The 23,154-nt window shown below is 50.6% G+C and overlaps 1 protein-coding gene across 14 annotated transcripts in view; it reads left to right on the top strand.

The window, feature by feature from the left end:
* The first annotated feature begins 4,629 nt into the window (after nt 1-4,629).
* Camk2b (calcium/calmodulin dependent protein kinase II beta) overlaps nt 4,630-23,154 on the top strand; it is an 85,149-nt gene continuing 66,624 nt past the window's right edge. For 13 of the 14 annotated variants that reach the window (XM_048339331.1, XM_048339337.1, XM_048339335.1 and 10 more), the window contains exon 1: nt 4,795-4,904. In XM_048339331.1, the coding sequence (XP_048195288.1) occupies nt 4,840-4,904 (65 nt within the window). In that variant the 5' untranslated portion in view covers nt 4,795-4,839. Of the gene's footprint in view, nt 4,905-23,154 lie in introns of all 14 variants that reach the window. The other variant, XM_048339341.1, reaches the window with a different exon arrangement.

Raw genomic sequence — 23,154 nt, 5'->3', positions numbered from 1 at the left:
CCCTGCCTACAATCCTTGTTTTCCTTAAATACTCAACTTTGGTCCTTAAATACTCAACACAGGGCCTTTGCATGGCTGCTGCTGCTGCTAACACCCTTTCCTGAGTATCCTCTCAAGACTGGTCTCTCTCTGTCATTCAGACCTCAGCTTACACATCAGAAAGCCTCCCCTGGGCTGGAAATATGGCCTAGTGGCAAGAGTGCTTGCCTTGTGTCCATGAAGCCCTGGGTTTGAGTCCCCAAGTACCACATATATAGAAAATGGCCAGAAATGGCACTATAGCTCAAGTGGCAGAGTGCTAGCCTTGAGCAAAAAGAAGCCAGGAACAGTGCTCAGGCCCTGAGTCCAAGCTCCAGGCTTCCCCTTTTCCCACCCCCCCCACCCAAAAAAAAGAAAGAAAGCCTTCCCTGGACTCAGAGCCACCCTGCCATTCTCTAGATCACTTTGGTTTGTATTTATATAGAAAACCCATCTTGCTTTGTCTATGTCTCAAGACCCCCATGGAGAGTACTGAACCCTGTGGGTGCTTTCTTCTCCATGCATATACTACAGGGTGGAGTCTCGACAGAGGGGCGATGGATTCCTGAGCAGGGCAGACTAGGATGAGCAAGATTCCATTTCTGTGTGGTTGTGTATTGTTTATTCCTGCTATTTGCCACTTAATGTTTTTAAACTGTGGTTGGCTGGAAGCTGAAACTACAGGAAGGCAAGTAGTGGATGGGGGGAGGGGGCTATGTGACAAACCTCACTGCTGGGTGCTTTCTTGTTGGTCCTGGGTGTAAGTCCTACCAACATGGATGCCTTGACCATTGCATCCTCAGCTGGAACTTAGTGTCTGGCAGGGGCCAGGCACATGGTTACCATATAGTAAGTGCACAAAGAAGGAGCCACGAGGCACTTATTTTTTTTTAAGGAGCCACTTATATTTGTGTCAGTATGGGGCTTGAACTCAGGACCTCACACTCTTGCTTTTTCACTCAAAGCAGATGCTCTATCGCTTGAGTCACACCTCTGCTTCTGGCTTGTTGCTGGTTAATTGGTGATAAGAGTTCCCCGGAGTTAACTGCCTGGGCTGGCTTTGAGCTTCAATCTTAGATCTCAGCCTCCTGAGTAGCTGGGATTACAGGTGTGAGCCACTGGTGCCTGGCACCTCTAGCTCTTTTGATGGTTAATGGGGAAAAAAAATCTCAGATTTGTCTGTCCAGGCTGGCTTCAAACCAGGACCCTCTGATCTCAGCCTCCTGAGTAGCTAGAATTAGACATGAACTATTAGCAGAGAGTGGGCTTTTGGCATGTTGTAAGGTCATTGTAAATTGTAGCTATGACCACCACCACCATCACCACTGCCACCATCACCACCACCATCACCACCACAACCACGACCACCACCATCATCACCACCACCACCTCCTCCATCACCACCACCGCCACCACCTCCTTCATCATCACCACCACGACCACCACCATCATCACCACTACCACCACCTCCTCCATCACCACCACCACCGCCACCATCACCACCACCACCATCACCCCCTCCATCACCCCCACCACCTCCTTCATCATCACCACCACCACCACCATCATCACCACCACCGCCACCACCTCCTCCATCACCACCACCACCACCATCACCACTTCTATCACCACCACCACTACGTCCTCCATCACCACCACTGCCACCACCATCACCACCACCACCACCACCATCACCACCACCATCACCACCACGACTACCACCACCTCCTTCATCATCACCACCACCGCCACATCACCACTGCCACCATCATCACCATGATCACCACTACCACCATCACCACCTCCATTCCCGCCACTTCCTCTATCACCACCACCACCATTACCACCTCTATCACCACCACCACCACCACCTCCTTCGTCACCCCCACCACCATCACCACCACTGCCACCACCACCACCATCACCACCGCCATCATCACCACCACCATCACCATTACCACCATCACCACCACTTCCTCCATTACCACACCGCCACCATCACCACCACCACCATCATCACTGCCACTATCACCACCACCACCACCACCACCACCATCTTCACCACCACCATTGCTACCTCCTCTGCCTTCCATGGTGTCCTGAATAAGCTGCCATATCCCCTGGGAGATGGTTGGAAATCGATGGGCCCACACCTTCCTACCAGGCAGGGCTGAGCGTGAGTGGTATGAGGAGAGTGATAGCCCTTCCATGACTGCAGCCCTGGAGGGGGAGCGATAGAGAAGACTGTGGCTTTCTTTGGGAGCATGAGCCCATGTGCAGCACTTTGGGCTCTGCAGATGTGATGCTTGTTGCCATGGTGACTGTCCTAACAATAACCTCCCAGAACTGATATTCCCTACAACCGCCCCAGCTGCCACCTGGGAGGGAGAGCCCTCCTTGCTTACGAAAGCGAGCTAGAAAGGACAAGGTGGGAGGCAGAACTGACATAGAGGAGGGGGTAGGGGGAAGAGGGCCCTTCCTAAAGGCGGGAGAAATGGGGAGGATGAGGGGGCAGACTGAGCCTCTAATCAGAGCCAAAGCCTGATGAGAGAGAGTCATAGCTGGAAGCCTTTCTCCCTCCCAACCTTTCTGCTCTGCGGGGGAGGAGTGCTCTGGGTCTGGGGGTGGGTGCAGGCTGTTCTGTCTAGGCAGGAATAGCCTGGGTGCCTCTGACGCCTCAGCCCTTCGCCACCATCGGCTACTGAATCGCCTGACCTTCCTGTTTCATCAGGGTGCCTGCGTCCTGCTTTGAATATTTCAGTCCAGAGAAGGGGCTGCTGAGGCCCCCAGGAGCTGACAGGAGTGAGAGGGAAGGAGAGGCGCTGGACACAGTGGGCCTTCAATTGTACTCCCTAGTGACCCCAACTTTTTAACACTAGTCCTGGACAGCCCTTTTGTGTGTGTGTGTGTGCATTTGTGTGTGTGAACATGTGTGAATGCACACATGTTCATGTGCACACTGGAGCTTGAACTTACTAGGTATGGTCAAGGCTGGGACTCTACCACTTGAACCACAGCTCCACCTCTGACTTTTTGGTGGTTAATTAGAGATAAAAAGTCTCATGGACTGTTTTTGCCTGGGCTGTCTTTGAACTGAGATCCTCAGATCTCAGCCTCCTGAGAAGTTAGGATTACAAGCATGAGCCACCAGACTTTTGAAAGATAGCCTCACAAAAACAAACAAAACACCCAGAGAGAAGCATGCTGAATATGTACATGTGTGTGCACATGTTCCAGTTGGGGACAACAGTTTCCCTTCCTGCTGGTGTTTGCTGAGGTCAAGGCCAGGTGTCCTCTGTCTTCTCCCCTGGGGGTGTTAGTTCGAGACCCACACTTGCTCTTAACCCACAAGTGTCCCTCTGGCTGGCTGTCTCCATAAAAGTTGGCATGGCAGTCATCCAGGTCAGGGGCTTGCCCGGAGGTCTATTGATCACCCACCAGTTGAGTGCCAAGTTCATTCTAGTTGGGCAGGGCCATAGTGGCCCACTGCAGAATGAGCATTTGCTCCTTTACCTAGAAAATATTGAATGTGGCCAGGGTTAGCCTCAGACTGAGACAGTAGCTGGTCAGGCCTAGAATTTGCCCTTGGGGAGCAGGAGGTATGACAGTAGTGTGACCCCATCTAGATTCATCCTTCCTGAGGAGGGAGGGCCTCCCCCTTCCTTCAGAAGAATGTGGAATTTTGTGGGAAACCTGGATTCCCTGCATGTGCTCTTTTCCTTGGTCTTCAGACTGGTTTCAAGAGGCACTTGTGAGCAAGACAGAAAAATGGACCCTCTTCTTCTGGGCCAAGTAGGAGGCCAGAGGTTGGACCAGGTCTGAAGGAGAGAAGCAAGTGTCTGTGTGTCCAGGCAGAGTGGCTGTGAACTCTCAAGATCTGAGTCTCTGACAGCAGCTGCTGCTTCCCTGGCTCAAGGCCCAGAGGCCTGGACTCTTACATATCTGTGTCTGTGTCCCCAGTCACTAACCCAGGAGAAGCAAGGAGGGCCTGGGACCACCTGAAGGGGCAGCCCCATCCAGTCACCCTCACCCCAGTGTCTCGGTAAACACACGCAGCCTGGGAGACTCAGGGGCCACGTGGAGGTGTATGGAGTGACGGAATCCTGCAGGAAGGTTCTGGCAGCATCTTGTGGGCGTGTGAGGAAACGGGTTGGGGGGAGGATAAGGGAGGGACCCTCTTGTCCCAGGTTGCCCTTGCTGTGTGTGTGATCCCTAGGTCTGCATGTGGATTGGGGGTGCCCCCCCGCAGCAAGGAAAGGGCCAGCTCAAAGGCTTGTGTATGGGGCTTTGGGTGAGGGGTGCAGGTGCAGTATGCGGGCCTTGTGCAGTTGCGATCAGTGTGTGCAGGTGGAGGGCGCGGGCACGGGCGTGAATGCAGGGTTCGGGCGCAGTGCGGGTGCAGGCGTCGGCGTGGAAGTGTGTTCAGGGTGCAGGCGCGGTGGGTGCGGGGTGCGGGCGCAGTGCGCGTGCGGGCGCGGGCGCGAGAGCAGGTACAGAGCGCGGGTGCGGTGCGGGCGCGAGGCCGGGATCTGCGAGTGCGGGCCCAGGCGCGGCGCCAGGGGGCGGCGGGCGCGGCGGCGGTGACAGCGGCGCCCGCGCCTCCCCGCGCGTAGGTGTGCGGCGCGCTCCTGGCGAGGACCGAGCGAGCAGATCTCGCGTGCGCTCGCCGCCCGGCGCAGCCCAGCCCGGCCCCCGCCCGGCGCCGCCAGCCGAGGTGTCTCCCGCGCCCGCGCCCGTGTCGCCGCCGTGCCCGCGAGCGGGAGCCGGAGTCGCCGCCGCCCGAGCACAGCCGAGCGCCCGCCGAGCCCGTCCGCCGCCGCCATGGCCACCACGGTGACCTGCACCCGCTTCACCGACGAGTACCAGCTCTACGAGGATATTGGCAAGTAAGGGCCGCGGCGCGCGCCGGCCGGCGGGGAACCCCCACCCTGCCCTAAGGGCCGGGACCCTCGGCTCCGCGGGCTCCGGGCTCACTGCGGGTCTGCGCGCCCCCGGCTTCCCGGGCTCCGGGCCCGGCGCACGGTCCCGTGTGGACCCGACCCCCGGAGCCCGAAGGCTCTGCGCCAGGCTGCCGGACCTCGTCGCGCACGGCCGGGTCTGCTGCGGTGGCACGGCCGGGGCCGGAACTCGGGGTTCTGACTCGGCGCGGCGGGGGCGGCAGCAGGTGTCCCCCGGAGCGCCGGGCAGACGTGACGCATTTGGCGGCGGGGAGGTGGGAGAGGAGGGGCCGACGGGGACCGAAGCCCGCCCGGAGCGCGGGGAGGGTCGGCCGAGGCCCGAGGGTCCGGTACCCCCGCACGGTCCCCACCCCCATCCCGGAGGCGGGCGGCGAGGCGGCAGACCTGCTCCGCGCCTGCTCCTGTTCGCGGCCCCATCTGCGCGAGGGGGTGCCGGCGTGGGAGCAGATTCTGCCATGGGTCCCTTAAGGAAACTAGGTTCTGGAGGATTTCTTCCCCCCACCCCCAGATTCTTCTGGAAACAAGAATTTGGAAGCAAGGAGATTGGACGAGGTCCAGGTCACCAAGGGTGAAGGATGAGGGGTTGAAGCGAGGAACCCCCTTGGGCCCCTGATTTCAGGGTTATCGAGGTAGATGAGCCCAGGTTTAGAGGCGCTGTTTTTTTGTGGCTAGGGGCTTAGGGAAAAGGGGGATTCGCCGGTTTCCCTCAGGGCGTCATGGGGAACAGGTGCCCGGGCTCGCGGACTGCGCTCCGCAGCCAGAGCCGGGAGAGAGCAAAGCTCTACATAGCCACGTCCAGACCTGGCTTCGTCCCTGGGGCCAGAGACTGTAAAGGGGGCTTCCTCCCCGGCCTGGGGTCTTCCTTCTGTGAATTAAGGCGATGCACATGGCACCCTCCGGGGGCTGACTTCAGAACTCCAGAGCCCCGTCCTCCTCCACCCTCCCCACCGTCCCCTCCCCTCCCTTCCCCCATCTCTGAGCAGCGGGGGCGCTGGCGATATTTCCTCGTACACATCCAGCAGCAAATCCTTTTCTCCTTCACTAAAAAAGTGTGAAAGCTTGTGGTGGGCGAGGGACGCTGATCATTGATCATTGATCATTGTGGAGTGCCCAGCTGGAGGAAAGTGGAGGTGTGTGCATTCCTCATTTCGCCCTGCGCATCTGCAGAGGATTTGGGGTCAGGCACGGCGGGGGGCGGGGGGGTGCGGGGGGTGGAGCGTGAGGAGCAGCGTGGGATCCACGGCTGGAGGAAGTCGATGCTGGATGGCCAGGGTAGGGTGGGTGCATGGGGGGCGGGGGCGAGCAGATCTGGAGAGCCACCCGGGGCTGGGAGGGCCCAGCACCCCTTCTCTCTGGGCTGTGCTTCCTGGACACAGGAACTGAAGAAGCTTCCAGGAGCTGCTGGGAGTCCTCAGGTGGGGGTGAGGCAGCCTCCTACGTGGATCAGAGACCAGGGCCTGTGGGGAGGGCTGGCTCTGCAGTTCTCACCCTCTCCACCTCCTGTCTCCTCCAGAGCCACGTCCTGAGCTGCAGAGGCAAGTGACAGTAGTGAGCCACTGGTTCTATGAGTAGGAAGTCTCTCCTCGCTAGAGAAGCTTGCCTGCATATTCTATCTATCTATCTATCTATCTATCTATCTATCTATCTATCTATCTATCTATCTATCTATCTCTCTCTCTCTCTCTCTCTCTCTCTCTCTCTCTCTCTCTCTCTCTCTCTCTCTATCTATCTATCTATTTTTGTGCTGGTCCTGGGGCTTGAACTCAGGGCCTAGGAACTGTCCCTGAGTTTTTTGCTCTACCACTTTGAGCCATAGCTCCACTTCTCGCTTTTTGGTGGTTAATTGGCGATGACCTCGGTGGTGGCTGCTTGGCACCATGCCTCAGGGTATGAGCATGGAGAGGGATGGAGGGGAACATATCCTGAGACCAAGCTGTTGGAACTCAACTGGCTGCAGTGGCTGTGTTGGCTGGTTGTTGACACTGCCTGTCCAGGGCACAGTTGGTGTTGCTTCTTGGCCCCAGGTGGACATATCCAAGTTTATTTAAAGCTGGAGCTCCTGGCACCCAGTCAGGCGATGCTTAATCTCCCTGCTTGGCAGAAGGGCTGGGTCATAGGCCTACAGCTGCTCCTGTGTGATGAGGTACCGAGGCCTTTCCCCTCCCCACCCTGTCTCTTTCTTGGATGACTCTATTCCAGATCTTTCCCCAGAGGCCTGGGTGCCAGATCAGCTGGGCATGGGAACCATTCTTTGGGGCCCACCCTCCTCAGAGCCTCAATGTATACCTTCCTGGTCCAGCCTTACCACGGCTCATGGACAATTCCCTGGCAGCCTATATGCAGGAGTGCACAGCAACTTTGAACCTGGGGTTCCAGGAGCAGGCACAGAGCAAGGCAGAAGAGTCTTCAGCACACCTGGACCAGCCAGCCACAATCTATTGGATAGATTGTGTGTTTGGGGGCGGGGGGGGGGGTACTGGGGCTTGAACTCAGGGCTTGGGCATTGTCCCTAAGCTTTTGTTATCAAGACTGGTGCTCTTATTACTTGAGCCACACCAGCATGCATGGCTTTTTGGTGGTTAACTGGAGATCAACGTCTCATAGACTTTCCTGCCTGGGCTGGCTTCCAACCATGATCCTCAGATCACAGCCTCCTGAGTAGATAGGATTATGGGCATAGGCCACTGACATCCGGCTAGATAGATTTTTAAAATGCAGAAAATCCAGAAATAATAAAGACAATGATGTCTTAAGTATTATAAATAAATATTAAATACAGTCATCACGTTCTATATCCAGGTTCACTCACTACCGCTTCACCATATCACGGGTTTGATGATCCCTCCTGTGATAGGGGAGGGATGGCTGTAACCCCTTTTCCTATGACTTCCAGTCCGCCTTTACAGTCTTTCTCTGAGGCTCTGGTTTTGATCGTCAATACACAGATATAAGCATCTATTCTAAAATAGATTCTTAAGTGTGTTTTCTTAACTTTGCTGGAAAATCCCAAACTTGTTCTCTTGGTCATCAGTCTTATTGGCATGTGCGCGTGCTGTCCTGGTGACCATGCACATCACCATCTCATCTGCTCAGCTCCCGGTAGAAATCTAGGCTACTTCTGCTTTTCCATCTTGCCTGCCATATGACCAATACCATGCATGTGTTTGCTGGTCCAGGAGCGAACATTTACTTGGAGGTGTATCCCTGACAGTGAAGTTTCTTGCTAGTGGGGGTCTTCCCTGTCTCGTCACCCCGACGGACCAGCTATGGGGGAGAGGCCACTATCCTATGCACCATCTCTGGCTAGGGCAGATTGTAAATGCTAATGAGTAGGGAGCTGTGGCATGCTCTGGATGAGACCCATGAGTTTTCTGCTTCGGGGAATAGTTGATTACTGAAAATAGGGAAGGTCCCTAGAGAAAAGCAGTTCCCACAAGACTTTGGATATAATTTCAGGGGTCCTGGGAGAGAGGATGCTGGCCATGGTTCATGTTGGAGCAGCATCTAACATGTAGTATACTTGAAAGGTTTGATTTTATTTTATTCTAGCAGACCAGGAAAGTCCCTCCACCCACCCCTATTTTACAAATTAAAGAAAGCTGGAGGAAAATAGGCAAGTTGCCAAGTATGTTTAAGAAAGGTCCCTTACCTCCTGCCCTCCTAGTACACCCTGAAGCTCAAATAGGCCCAGAATTGACCTTGATGTGTCCTTGACTCCACCCAGTGACACTCCTACCAGTCAGAAGAGAGCAGGTTGCATAGTGGGGTGAGTGACCTATCCACTTTACCTATCCACTTTCTGAGTGGAGGTGTCACTGTCAGGTATAGGTGCTTTTGCTAGCAAGCCTGCTCTGAACTGATAGATGGCCTTCTAGGGAATTCTTGGATAAACTTAAGAATTTTAGAGCAGATCAATTTTTGGGTTTTCTTTGCTTTTCTAAAGCTGGTTGCCAGGGAAGGGCCGAATCTGGTGGAGGAGGTTGGATTTGCTGTTGTGTTTACTTTCTGCCTCCCTCCTACTCCCCCCAGTGCACAAAGCCCTTCCTGCCTCAGGGCCTTTGACAAAGCCCCTCTCACCAGATGCTGCTCTCCCCCATCTTCTCTTCCCAGCCCTCCCCTCTTGTTATCCTCTCAAACTCTGTATCAAAGGGGCTGGGCATGGGCCATTCACCTCCACAGAGGCTGGAGCTGGGTTCCCAGGACCTGGTCCCCGGGGGTTGTGCCTTCACCTGTGACCCACAAGCCTTTGCCTGATGTCTTGGCTCCAAAGAGTCTGGAGTCAGGAGTGATTGTTCCTTGATATATAGGGGGCTTAGAAAGAAGGCACACTTATTGAGGCTATTGGTAAGAAGCACATTAAGGTGATGCTAGTTTAGTTACTATTTAATGGTATTTTTATATCATAACCTACTTTGCTGAGTGCTAAGAATATATTTCCATGCTTGCTACTGGACTCTTTCTTTCCTGGTGACAGTTGCTAGAACTTCAGTGGCACAGTGTATTAGCATATGTAATCTGTGAAACAGAAGCTGTGATTACCCTCAGCTTCCAGAAGAGGAAACCAAGGCACAGAGAAGTCCTACTCTCTGGTGAAGGTCACACAGGGGCAGTGCTTAAATTCAAGCAATTTGACTCTAGAATCCATTCCTGCTCTGGGCCTATTCTCTTTTCTGTGCGTTAAAGAAGTGCTGTGTGTCTCTGCTGGCTGACATGGGACAGTGTGTGGTCCACTTCGACCTGAGCTCACAGAGCCCACACCTGTCCCAAGCCAGTAGCCTTACTGCTGTCTTTGTACTTTTCCAAGCCCAGGGCACTGCCCACAGCTCCTCTTTGTGAAATGTCAGTTCTTTTTATCATCTCTCCATGACAACCAATCCTCTGACCCCATTTGAGACCAGCAAGACTTAAATTTTTTTCTTTTATTAGTTGCAAATTACTAGGGCAATATAGTCTTGTAAAAAGAAAATGAAGTAATGCAGAAGAAGGTGCGGTAAAATGTGCCCTTTTGCACTCAAGTTCCTTCACTCCCCAGAGAAACCTGGGGTGTTTAATGTCAGCGGAAGGCATGTGTATCACAAGGCATATATACATGTATGCTGCATATATATGATTTTAAAACAGATGGAGTCACCATGCATATGACTGCAGTTTGTCCTAACACTTATCTATAACAACCATTCATGCCAGTAAGTCTTTTTGTGTACAGTGGCTTGAACTCAGGGCTTTATTCAGCTTCCTTGCTCATGGTTGGTGCTCTACCACTTGAGCCATAGCTCCAGGCTGACTTTTTGGTGGCTAATTGGAGATGGAGTCTCATAGACTTTTTTTTTTGTCTGAACTGACTTTGAACCTTGATCCTCTGAATCTCAGCTTCCTGGCTAGCTAAGATTACAAGCCTGAGCCACTGATGCAAGCGTGGTAAGTCTGATAAGGATGAGCTACTGGTTCTCTTCATAGAGATATGTGTACATATATCAGTCATATTTTTAAAACCACCGGTTTGAACTAACTCTGGAGGCTCCGCAAGGTTGTTAAGAGGATGTGGTTGTCCTGAGAAGGGGCTGTATTCTCACTGAGGTTGCAAGGGCCCACCTGATATCTGGAGTGCTCAGGTAGTTGTCTGCTGAGGTCAAGGTCATTAGTACTTAGAAGGCCCAAGTCTGGGTCTCAGTTGAAGGAAGGAAAGGATATATTCTTGTCTTCCTTGTCCTTTTCCAGACTCCCCAGGAGTAGGATGGAGGGAGATACAAGGTTCCTTTTGTTTTTCTCCCTCTCCCCCTCCTCCTCCTCCCTCCCTCCTTTCCTTTCTTCCTTCTTTGTTTTAATTATTATTACTGTTATTATTAGTATTATTATTGAGTTTGTCAGTCCTAGGGTTTGAACTCAGGGCCTGGTGCTGTCACTAAGCTTTTGTGCTCAAGGCTAGCACTATACGACTTCCATTTCCAGCTTTTTGGTGATTAATTGGAGAAAAGAGTCTCACTGACTTTTCAGCTTGGCCTGGCTTTGAACTACAATCGTCAGATCTCAGCCTTTTCAGTAGCTAGGATTAAAGCTGTGAGACACTGGTGCCTGGCTCTTTTATTTGAAAAGTGTTTTTTTGTTTTGTTTTGTTTTTTCCTTTAGGGACAGTTCCTTAAAAAAAAAATTGTCAGTCAGTCATGGGGCTTGAACTCAGGGCCGGGTGCTGCCTCTGAGCTCTTTTGCTTAAGGCTAATGCTCTATTACTTTGAGCTACAGATCCACTTCCAATTCCATTGTTTTTGTATTTTAAAAGTCCATATTGAGCCACCTTGGAATTTAGCAAGTGATTTAACAAAAAACGAACAAAGCAGGGAAGGAGGGGAGGGCAGGGTGCAGAGGAAGAGGGGAGGGCAGGGTGCAGGGGAGTGCTATGTCTGCCCCTGAGAGGATTTTGTATTCCTTGATCTAAGAGAGAAATGTGGTCTTTCTGGAAATTTCAAATATATTTTGAAAAAAAATATTACTCCTTGCCCTCTTCCTTACAAAAAAAAATCTGATTAGATTCTTCCTAAAGCATCCCCTACTATACTTTCTATAATGTAGCAACATTAAAAACCCATTATGTATGGATGAAATGAAAGTGCCATTTCATGTTGGAGGTGGGATTACCAGTTCCAAACTTGGGTGTCATTTGTCCCCCTTGATCGGAGCCCAGCTTTAGATATCGACATAATGATCCTAAAATAGCTAAAGCTAGGAATCTTTGTTAAAGCAGATGCACACTTTTGTTGAATTGGAGAACAGATTGGGAGAGCCAGGCGGTGGTTTAAGAACGTTGCCCAGGGTGTAACTTGAGAACTGTCATCCTTGTGCCTTGTTCTGTGAGCAGCATGTGAGGCCTGGAGGAAAGGGCATGCTTTCCATACAAGGGGGTGCCAGGGGCTGTGCTCTACCTTTCTACATCTTCACAGCCAGTCAGCATCCTTTCCATCAAGGAGCCAAGGAGATCCCTGCCCCTCACCCCATGACTTCAAGTGCGTAAAACAATGTGTAGTACACAGCATTTGCTCTGAACCAGCTCAGTGGTACCCCACAGCTATAGGCTGCTAGTTCTTGGACCTGCCCCATGCTGCCCATCTGGGTTGAGGTGCTTTATGCTGCTGCCTCCTTTCCTCCTCCCCCTCTTCCCCGGGCCTCTCTTCCTCTTCTTCTTCCTCCTCCTCTTCCTTTTTTTTTTGCCATAGTGTATTTATTATTCTGAACATTAATTGAAGGAGAAAGAAAATGCAGCACCTCTGATGTACAGATTGTGTATCATATAGATACATTGTGGGCTCACAACAACACTAAAAATTCAAATTAGTCAATCTACATTTAATATTAGGTACCTTGTTCACCTGACAATACTCTAGAGTGTTGAGGTCCCTCTATGTCAAATGATCCAGAAGAACTAAACAAATCATGAGTCCATGATTCTAGTTTTTAATGAATACTTATGTGGCTCTTCACATGAACCTTCTGATTTCGACTGACAATGAATAAATCTTATAGAGATTTATGGTCAACTAAGAACATTAATCAAATAGAACTAATTTGGGGGCCTCCTCCTCTTCCTTCTCATTTCCCTCCATTTCCTCTTTCCTCCTCTTCCTCTCGCTCCCCCTCCTCCCCCTCCTTCTCCCCATCCTCCTCCTTCACCTCTTCCTCCTCCCCTCCTCCTCCTCCTCCTCCTCCTCCTCCTCCTCCTCCTCCTCCTTCTCCTCCTCCTCCTCCTCCTCCTTCTCCTCCTCCTCCTCCTCCTCTTCTTTCCCCCTCCTCCTCCTCCTCCTCCTTGTACTGGGGCTGTCCCTTACCTTTTTTGCTCAGGGCTGGAGCTCTACCACTTGAGCCACACCTGCACTTCTCATTGTAGATCAGAGTCGTACAGACTTTCCTGCTTAGGCTGATTTTAAACTGTGACTCTCAGTCCTTAGTCTTCAAGTAGCTAGGATAACAGGCACGAGCTGTCATCATATGGCTTTGTTTCTTCTATTCCTGCATGTTGGGGTTCAGTCCATTCTTCAAGTCCATAGGTTTGACACATGTCATTTGTCTGTTAGGAGAAGGACCTGCTGAAGAGGGGACCTGCATGGTGTCTCTCAGCCCTAGCTGCACAGTATTTGGATCCTACCCAGTCCAGATTCTCAGACATGAGGAAGGAGCTGTGTAAGTTTGGAGATGTTCTCCAACAGCAACTGCAGATGCCGTGAGGCCAGACTTGCCTCACTCACAGTTTGCTTACATCCCTTCGTCCTCTGAGAGCCTCACCAACTTCCTTGGAAATTTGCCTTTTGTTTTCTGTACATTCACAATGACATGAAACTTTACCCCACCACACTGATAGAGTAGCATTGTTTAGAACAAATAAAATATAGCCATGAAAGGAGCCAGATGTGTGTTTAGTTTTTCTAGTACAAGAAAACAGGTAGACTAGTATGGCAGCAGCTCATGCCTATAATCCCAGCTACTCAGGAGATGAACAGAAGGATTGTGGTTCAAGGCCAGCCTGGGAAAAATGTTATTGATATCTGATTGCAACCAACAAGCTAGGTGTGGTGGTTCACAACTGTAGCTTAGGTAGGGGATTCTGGTTTGAGGTCCACCCTAGGTAAAAACATGAGATCCTACTAGAAAATTAAAGCCAAAAAAGGGCAGAGGCATGGCTCAAGTGGTGCCTGCTTAATAACTGTGAGGCCCATAGTTCAAAAAGAAACCATGAAAAGAATTTTCATAATACATTTATTTAATACTTTCTCTATAAAGTTATTACAACATGTAATAAATCCAAAAATGTTTAAGTATTTTCCATTTTAAAATGTCATGAAACCTGTTGTCTATTTTACATTCATAGTGCACCTGGCCTGGCCACCTCCAAGGTGCTCGTGGTCACATGGCCAGAATGGACAACACAGGGGCAGACCCTCAAGATCACTCCTCCTCCTCTTCCCCCCTCCTCCTCCTCCTTCTCCCCCTCCTCCTCCTCCTTCTCCCCCTCCTCCTCCTCCTCTTCCTCCTTCTCCTCCTCCTTTTTTGCAGTACTGGGATTGAATTCAGGGCTCTATACCACTTGAACCACAGTCCGAGCCCCTTCTTCCATTAGTGACTTTTGAGATAGGGTCGGGCTTTATGACCAGGATGGCATTGACTGCAGCCCTCTTCCTTGTGCTTTCCCAGCAAGGATGACAGGCACACACCCTGCACTGGCCACTGTGCCTCCTCCATAGCTGCAGCTGAGATAGCACATAAGGGCTGCTGTGCCCAGCTACTGGTTGAGATGGAGTCTCATGAACACTTACGCCTCAGTTAGCTAGGATTGCAGGCCTAAGCCACAGCATCTGGTCACCTTCCCTTTTATTAAAAAGAAAAAGAATTCTGATTTCCCAGCTCCTGATTTCTCTTGCCATCCTGTAGACATATTTGTTCACTGCACAAGTCTAGTTGCAGGTCCACCATTGGCTGTGCATCTTCTGATTGTGTGGGAAGCAGTGGCCTATTGTGGGGGAATGGCAGGTAAATGCTGAGTGGTGTGCAGGACAGCCTCTGGAAGTGAAGGACAACCAGTTAGGAGGAAGGTTGCTGCTATGGAAAGGGTGGTGAGCCAAGCAGCTGTATTATTCATGATAAAGTCATTATGAATGATTAGTAGAAGGGAATTCCTTCAGATTGACAGAAGACATATTTGAAAAACTCACAGTGACATGATTTTTAATGGTAAAAGACTAAATTTTTTCACTAATATCAGAAACAAGAAAAATATGTCTGTTCTGTCCATCTCTATTGAACAAAATACTGGAAGTTTTAGCCAGAGCTAATAAGGCAAGAAAAAAATATCAAATTGGAAAGGACCATCTAAAACAACTTCTGTTTGTAGATGACTTGATCTTGTATATAGAAAATCCTGAGGAGTCTATGGTCATACCACCCTGAACGCTCCTGATCTCATCTGATCTTGGAAGCTAAGCAGGGTCAGGCCTGGTTAGTACTTGGATGGGAGAAAATCCTAAGGAATCCAATAATAATACTACAACTAAAAGATGGATTCAGGAAAGTTGCAGGATTCATGATCAAGATAAAAAAAATCATTATATTTAATTACACTGGCAATGTTCAATCTCATAATAAAGGCATAAAAACATTCTGTTACAATAACATCTAAAGGAGAAAAAAATACTGAGCAACAAATTTAGCAAAAGAACAGAAAGATTTATGCACTGAAAACTATAAACGACTTGATAAAATTTAAAGAAGACCCAAATTCATAGAAAGCCATCCCATGTTCACGTATTACTAGATAATGTTAAGATATGCATCAATTATTTTTTCCATTACAGTGACAAAGGCCTAAGAAAATCAGCTTATGGAATGAAAGATCTACTGGGGGCTTACCAGTCAGAGTTTTCAATCCTATGGGTTGAATGGAGTTCCTTGGCTTCACTGCTCCTAGCGCTGTTCATGGTGAGACAGAACAGAATGGTGGGAGGGTGGTATGGAACAAATTAGATTATTTCATGGTAGACAGGATGCACCAGTGAGCAGAAGAGGCTGGGGACACAATGTTCCCTTCCAGGTCACGAACTGCCCAGTGATTGCTTCTTTCACCTAGGCCTCCTCACCTTCTAAGAATGCCATCAAATTATGACTCCATTAACTTTATTAATCCACTGATGACTTGTGAGCTCTCATGATCTAACACTTTCCCAAAGCCCATCAGCAGGCAAACAAGACATTAATGTAGCAGTCATCAAGGGACATTTCAGACTCAAACTATAACAAGATAGCAGTACACTAAAATTGTACAGTTGCAATGTAATACCTTAAAACCATACCTTTTCTTCTCAAAAACTGACAAGTCTGTCCTAATATTTACCTAGAAATACAAGGAACTCAGAATAGTAAAAACAACCTTATAAAGAAGGAAAAACTTAGAGGACTTACACATCCTGATTTGAAAATCACACAGCTACACCAGTGAGGGTAAGATATTAGCAGAAAGATAAAAACATCAACCAGAGAAATAGGAGTGTGTCTTGGAGAAATTTATACAGCTATGGCCTATTGATTTTCTCTCTCCTCCTCTTCCTCCTCCTCTTCCCTTTCCTCATTTTCTTCATTATTTTTTTGTAGGGCTTGGAATTGAACTCCAGGCTCTGTACATCCTACATCCCCAGCTTGTGATCAGCTGATTTTTGATGAAGGTGCTCAGATCATTCATGGGGGAAAGGATAAATGGTCCACTTAACAAATGCTCAATGGATATCCACATATAAAAGAATGAAGTTGAAAGTGATAACAAATTACCTCAAAATAGGTCATAGACTTAAATGTAGAAGATAAAATCATAAAATACTTAGAAGAAGATGGAGGAATACATCTTTGGGACCTTGCATTAGACAGTGTTCTGAGGTTTGAACTCATGCCTTAGTGCTTACTTGGCTCTACCACTTGAGCCATTCCACCAGCCCCTTTTTCTGTTGATGATTATTTTTATTTTGCCAGTCTTGAGGCTTGAACTCTGGGCCTGAGCACTGTCCCTGAGCTTCTTTTGCTCTTCTTTTGCATTTGAGCCACAGTGCTACTTCTGGCACTGAGTGCTATTTCTGGCTGGCTTTGAACCAGAATCCTCACATCTCAGCCTCCTGAGTAGCTAGGGTTACAAGGTGTGAGTCCCGATGCCTGGCTGTGTTGATGGTCTTTGGTATAGGGTTTTGCTTTATGTCTGGCAGGCTTGTGCTGCCATCCTCCTTCCCCTTGTTGACACATGTGCATCACTACATCCAGCCACCAGTCAGGCTAGCCTTGAACAGCAAACCCCTTGATTTCAGCCCTCCAAATGGGGATTACATGATGTAGCCATCTTGTCCCATTGGTAATGTTTTGTTTTATTATGTATACAAATATTATATGTACATGTTATATATGAATATTATATGTCACCAAAAATACAAGCAACAAAAGAAAAACTATATAAATTGGGCAGTGTCAACATTAAAACCTTTTTTGCTTTAAAGGACACCATTAAGAAAAAAAACACATAAGAAATGAGTTGCAAGCCATGTATTTTCAATGAGAAATTTGTGTTCAGAGTATTTTAAGAACTCTTGGTTCCTTCCAGTAACATAAACATTTAAAAAGTCAGACCTTGAATAGACATTCTCTGAAAAAGATACACAAATGGCCAACAAGGCACAGAATGATGCTCAGCAGTATTAGTTTAATGGAAATGCAATCAATATGCTGCCATAGAATTGGCTGTCATCAAAAAGATGAAGCCAGGTGGCACTGATGGCTCATGTCTGTAATCTTACTTTGATATTGAAATGAGGAGGATCCAAGTTTGAGGCCATCCCCAACAGAAAATTTTACAAGATTCCCCCAAGAACTGGAAGCAGTGGCAAAGGTGTATCCTAGATACAACTGCAAGGCTAAAATAAAATAGGTGGATCACCACCCAGGTGAGGGCCTGGAAGTTATCTCGAAAGTACTCAGTTCTTAAAAGGATCAGGGGCAGAGCACTTGCCTAGCAAATACAAAGCCCCAAGTATGAGCTCCAGTGCATGCTGAGGGGGAGGGGTTGTATGAATGTCAGGGTGTGTGGTGGGAGCTAGGTCCCTCAGACAGGGCTGGGGTGAAGGGTGAGTGAGTGTGGTCACTATGGAAACACAATGGCAGTTCCTTCAGGGTCTCCATTTCCAATAAACATTCCAGAGATATGAAAACTGATATTCACACATAGGCTTAGCTTTATTGTCCATAATAGCCAAAATGTAGAAACAGCTCACAAGTCTACCCGCTAATTAATGGATGAAGAAAATGTGTTATATCTGTACAGGCATAAAAATAAATGAAATATGAATTCGTTTTTCTGTGTGTTACAAGGTGGATCCTTTAAAATATCATTTTTAGGATCCATCAGCTCCCACCTGTGATCCTAGCTACTAGAGGCTGAGATCTGAAGATTGTGGTTCATAGTCAGCCATCTCCAGTTAACCAGCAAAATGCTGGACCAGAAGCGTAGCTCAAGTGGTAGATCACTAACCATAAGTGGAAGGAGCCAAATGAGGGCTTGAGACTCTGACTTTAAAATAGCTCAAGTGGTAGAGCTTTAATCAACAGAAAAGGCCAAGAGAGCTTAAGATCCCAAGTTCAAGCCTTAGTAGAGGCCTAACAAATAACAATAGAAAAACATAACCAGTGAGAGGAGCCAGTTGCAGAAGGCCACATGTTCCAGAATTCCATTTAGATGAAATGTCAAGAATATTTGGAGCTGAGGGCACAGTGAGAGAGGATGGAAAGTGGCTGATTGCTCACAGGAAGTTTGTTTCGGGAATGCTGTAAACGTAGATTGTGCTCATAGATGCATACTACTAACTATGAATATATTAAAAGCTATTGGGTTATACACTTCCATGGCTGAAGTCTTTGGGCTGTGGATTATGTCTCCAGAAGCCTGGTGGCTCCCTTCACGGGCAGTACTGTGCCAGAAGGGCGGCCGTGGAGCCGTCTTGTCACCAGAGCATCTGATGACTGTATCTCTAAACTTAGCTAGTCCCTGGGCTTCTGCCTGATGTGAGCTAAGACTGGCACTCAAGGTTGAGGCCCGGGGAGGGTCGGATTTCCTCAGAGCAAGCAGGACCTGGGAAAGCTCAGCCTGGATCCAGAGCAACTATGCCACCCCCACTCTCTCCAGAGACTGGCAAGGGGTGTGTTGTTCTGCTTCATTTTCCAGACTGAGGGCTCCACTTCAGGGACCCAGTAAATTCCAGCCTTTGCCAATGTGGCCTCAGCCCATGTGGTCTTCAGGACTGTCCCATCAGAGACTCCGGCCCAGATAGATCTTCCTTTGCCATTCCAGTGTGACTCTGTACCCCTTCTGTACTCCCTTCTTCCTTCGAGGAGGCCTGGGCCCTGCTTGTCTAGATGGAGCCCTTGTACAGCACCCCTTCCTCAGTGGTGGGTCTGCTCAGACCAGCGTGTGTAAGCACTGGCTCCTTTGGGAACTTGGCTAGGCAATGGATCAGGGAGTAGGGGATCCCCAAGGGCTGTGTGTTGGGAGGTCAATGAGAATGGGGTAGTCACAGAGTCACTGGGCTGGCATTGCATCCATTTCCTGCCCTTGCGTGGTGACTTCCCCATTGTTCCTCCTGGGCACAGTGGTGGACACCCTCTGCCAGAGGGACATGGCAGCTTGGGAGGTGGTGTCATGGATGCCTCCAGCCAGCTTCTGTGGGAGATGCTACTGCATTTTCTCAGCGAGAGACCCCCTCACCATGGGTGTTCTGAGGACATCAGCTGCTATGGAGAGGTGACCCTTCCTCCTGCTGTTCTGGGAATGTGGGGGTGGTGGTGGTGAGGGGAAGACTGAGGCTGCTATGCAGGGGGATGGGTGTTCCCACTGTGTCCACGGGGTCACCTGACTCCTGGGTGTGCAGGGACATCCTGTCTCCCTCCAGTAGCCATCTCTAACCTGGCACAGAACTGGCTTAGACGCCCTGGACAGGCACTGGACATGCAGGTGAGAGATGGGAATGGGCTGAAGCACAGTCTGAGCCTGCTGGCTCTGAGTGTGGGTTCTGAGTCATCTGAGCTTAGTGCGGTGAGCACCATCCGTTTTCAGGCCTAGACTGGTGCCTGCCCTCTCTACTGGGCTAGCATCTGGCACCAGGGTGGCGCTTGGAGTAACAAACAGCTGTGGCTGGGGTCTGCCAGGCAAGGTGGGCAGCTCTAGGCAGTTATGGGCTGAGGACATGATCCACCCTGAGCAGGGGGCCACTGAAAGCCCTATTCCCTGAGCAACTTTGCAGGACACCCCTGGCACTGCTTGGCCCTCCAGGCAGTTAGGGAATAGGGATGGTCTGGCAGGTACAGAGGCAGGATAAAACAGGTGCTAGACCCCTAACTTCTGGAGAGTAAGGAGGGACTGCACGCTGCCATGTGTGCAAGGCCTTCTCTGGGCCTTAACCAGCCAGCCTCACTGGCACCAGTTGGCACTTGTGGTCCCTGTGCTAGATCAAGCAGAATCCAGGGGCCTTCATAGGCCTTGCTTTAGTCCTTGCCCCTTGCTCCCTCCCTGAATAGAATGGGAGGGGACCTTGTCCTTCCCCAGGCACCCACGTGGCCTCAGCTCAGGGAGGGCAGCACTGGGTGTCCTGCAGTGGGAGACTCCTGAGGAGGTGAATGCATAAAAGGAGCCCAGGCAGTGCAGAGGAGGAGGTGGTGAGGACAACAGGAGAGAGTGGGGGCAGGGCCCAGCCCTCCTGTAGCCTGCTTGACCTTTCTTTTGTGGATTCTTATGACTGGGTGGTGTGCGCATGTTCAACCTAGCTCATCCCTGGCATTTTTCTGGTTCTTTTCTTTCATTTTATTCTATTTATTTTATTTTATCCACTTATTTTTCTGGTAGTGGGGCTTGAACTCAGGGCCTTGTGCTCACTAAGGTGCTCTCCCAAGTAAGCTAGGGTCCAGGCACCGTGGCATTTCTCAGATGAGAGTCAGGAGCGCACCTGCTGCACAGTGGCTGAGTGCCAGCATCACCCGACACAGGCTTTCTTTGTTCCCTGATTACCCACCTCCATGTTCTGGGGACAGAGGCTGTGTGGCTTCTGTGAGGCCACAGCCAGAACACTTGGTGTGGGGGCTGCAGGGGGTGACAGGGTGGTCTCCCCCCCCTCCCCAGTGCCTGCAGATCAAGAAGAAAATGCACAAAACGCCATGGAGCTACGGATGAAGCAGGCTGCTCAAAAAAGGCAAGACAGGAAGCTCATGGCATGTAAAACCCAGAACACAAATTAAACAGGACTCAGCCTCCATCATTCTTCTCAGTTCCTTAGAGGCCTCTTCGGGTGGTGGTGGCCTATCTGCTAATGAGGCCACCTTGTCCAGTCACAGGCTCAGCCTCCTCCCACAGCCCAGGGCTAAGGCTCCAGCCTGCAGGCACTCGGACACCAAAGCTAGGAATGATCAGAATCAGCAGGGCCTACAGGCTTCTCAGTGTGGGCAGCAGAGGAATTTCAAAGATGCAGCTGACCAAGGGGCCTGTCCCTACTGCAAAAGTAACCAAGGCTAAACATTATGGACCACTCAACAATGGACTTCTACTGCCCTCCTGCACTTGCTACAGCTCCTGCTTGGTCCATCGCACCCTCCTGCCCTGCCCACACTCTCCTCCCCTGCCCACACTCTCCTGCCCTGCCCACACCCTCCTGCCCTGCCAACAACCTCCTCCCCTGCCCACACCCTCCTGCCCTGCTCACACCCTCCTGCCCTGCCCACAACCTCCTGCCCTGCCCACACCCTCCTCCCCTGCCCACACCCTTCTCCCCTGCCCACACCCTCCTGCCCTGCCCACACCCTCCTGCCCTGCCCACACCCTCCTGCCCTGCCCACACCCTTCTGCCCTGCCCACACCCTCCTGCCCTGCCCATACCCTCCTGCCCTGCCAACAACCTCCTGCCCTGCCCACACCCTCCTCCCCTGCCCATCCCCTCCTCCCCTCCCACACCCTCCTGTCCTACCCACACCTCCTCCCCTGCCCACACCCTCTTCCCCTTGTTCACACCCTCCTGCCCTGCCCACACCCTCCTCCCCTGTCCACACCCTCCTCCCCTTGTCCACACCCTCCTCCCCTGTCCACACCTTCCTGCCCTGTCCATACCCTCCTCCCCTGCTCAGACCCTGCTGCCCTGCTCACACCTTCCTACCCTGCCTACCCCCTCCTCCCCTGCTCACACCTTCCTTTCTTGCTCCCACTACCATCCTCCTCATGTCTAGCCACTGTGGATTACTGAAGGACTAGATTTTGCTTACAATTACTGGGTAATTTGGTTTACTTGCGAGAAAGGCTGAGAGGAAAAGATACATGCATGCATGCACACACAGACACATACACAGACTGAAACAGAGATAGATCTATCAGGAACAAGACAGGAACGAGTACAGGTGATGTCCCTATAGGCTTGCAGTGAGGCTGGACTTGGGGGAGCTCAGCTGGGCCCATTGTGTATTCTGAGCCCTCTGCAGCCCTGCAGGCCTGGCAGCCCTGCCACCCATCAGTCCTCAAACCCTTCCAGAACTAACCCCCGCCCCTCCCCAGCCCTCATAGCTTTTGCTTTGGGGGCAGGGAGTTGGGGTGTCAGGAGGCCTCTGTCCTGGCAGCAGCTCTCCCCCTTTCCACAGGATGGAGATTTCCCCCCATGCAGTCCCAGGTGGATGTTTGAGAGGGCTGGTTGGTAGCAGGGTACATTTACATTTGCCATAGCCCACATCTAGTTATGCACATAGCACCAAGCACTTGGTAGAATCTAGACACAAAAGCTGTCAGCTCTCATCTATAAAGATCTACTACCACAGCCTGCCCACGTGAGTGTGAACAGTGGGGGGAGGGAGCGAGCTAGTGAGGCACCTGAGCTGGGTGTCAAGACCCCCATCCCCCCAAACCCTGCTGCCAGGCTCAGGCCCCCTTCTCCTCTCACATCTCTGTGGTTCATTGCGCTCTGGCTCCTGCTTTGGTCTCACCAGACTGTCCTCTGGTTCTACAAGGGCACCTATAGGTGCCCCCCACCATGTAGTAAGAAGGCTGGTTCTAGCTTCAGTCTCTCCATTGCACCTGCTGTGAGAGGATCTCCACAGGCTCCCTGCCCTCCTGGCCTTCTTCATAGTGGCCGTGGCCTGGGTGTTGGAGGGGCCATGCGTGTGGGTTTGTACATGGGGAAACCAGTGGGTGTTGACAGCATTAGGAATATCTTGTTTCACTGCTGCTGGGGGAGGGGGGGCTGTGGCACTGGGGGAGGAAACATGTATTTCTTGGGTTGTTTTCACTGTGTGTCAAAGCACTGGTACTTTCCTTATGGGCAGTGCTTTTCTGCATTTCAAAAAATCCTTCCCTATCTTGCTATCATAGGAACTTGTGGGAAACAGTAAACGCAAAGCCATTAGGTCAGCCTTAGAGAATTGGAACGCTATTCTCTGTTCCTCAGAAGGCTGAAGGCAGCCCTGTCAAGACCTACTGTGCTTAGCATTACAGTGGCCAGTCTTTACCCTCCTGTTAATCCTGAACACCACAAGACCTTGGAGCCTGAAGGTGGCCTATGCAAATTGGTTGTTTCCTTGTTTATGGGTAATTGCCAATCCTAGAATTATTCCCCCCCGCAACTGACACCCTTATATCTTTGATGTAGCC

The sequence above is a fragment of the Perognathus longimembris genome, chromosome 2 (genome assembly GCF_023159225.1).
Source record: "Perognathus longimembris pacificus isolate PPM17 chromosome 2, ASM2315922v1, whole genome shotgun sequence".
In the NCBI taxonomy this organism is placed as follows: domain Eukaryota; kingdom Metazoa; phylum Chordata; class Mammalia; order Rodentia; family Heteromyidae; genus Perognathus; species Perognathus longimembris.
Note: the sequence above shows the minus strand (reverse complement) of the source record. Positions and strands in the feature narration are given on the sequence as shown.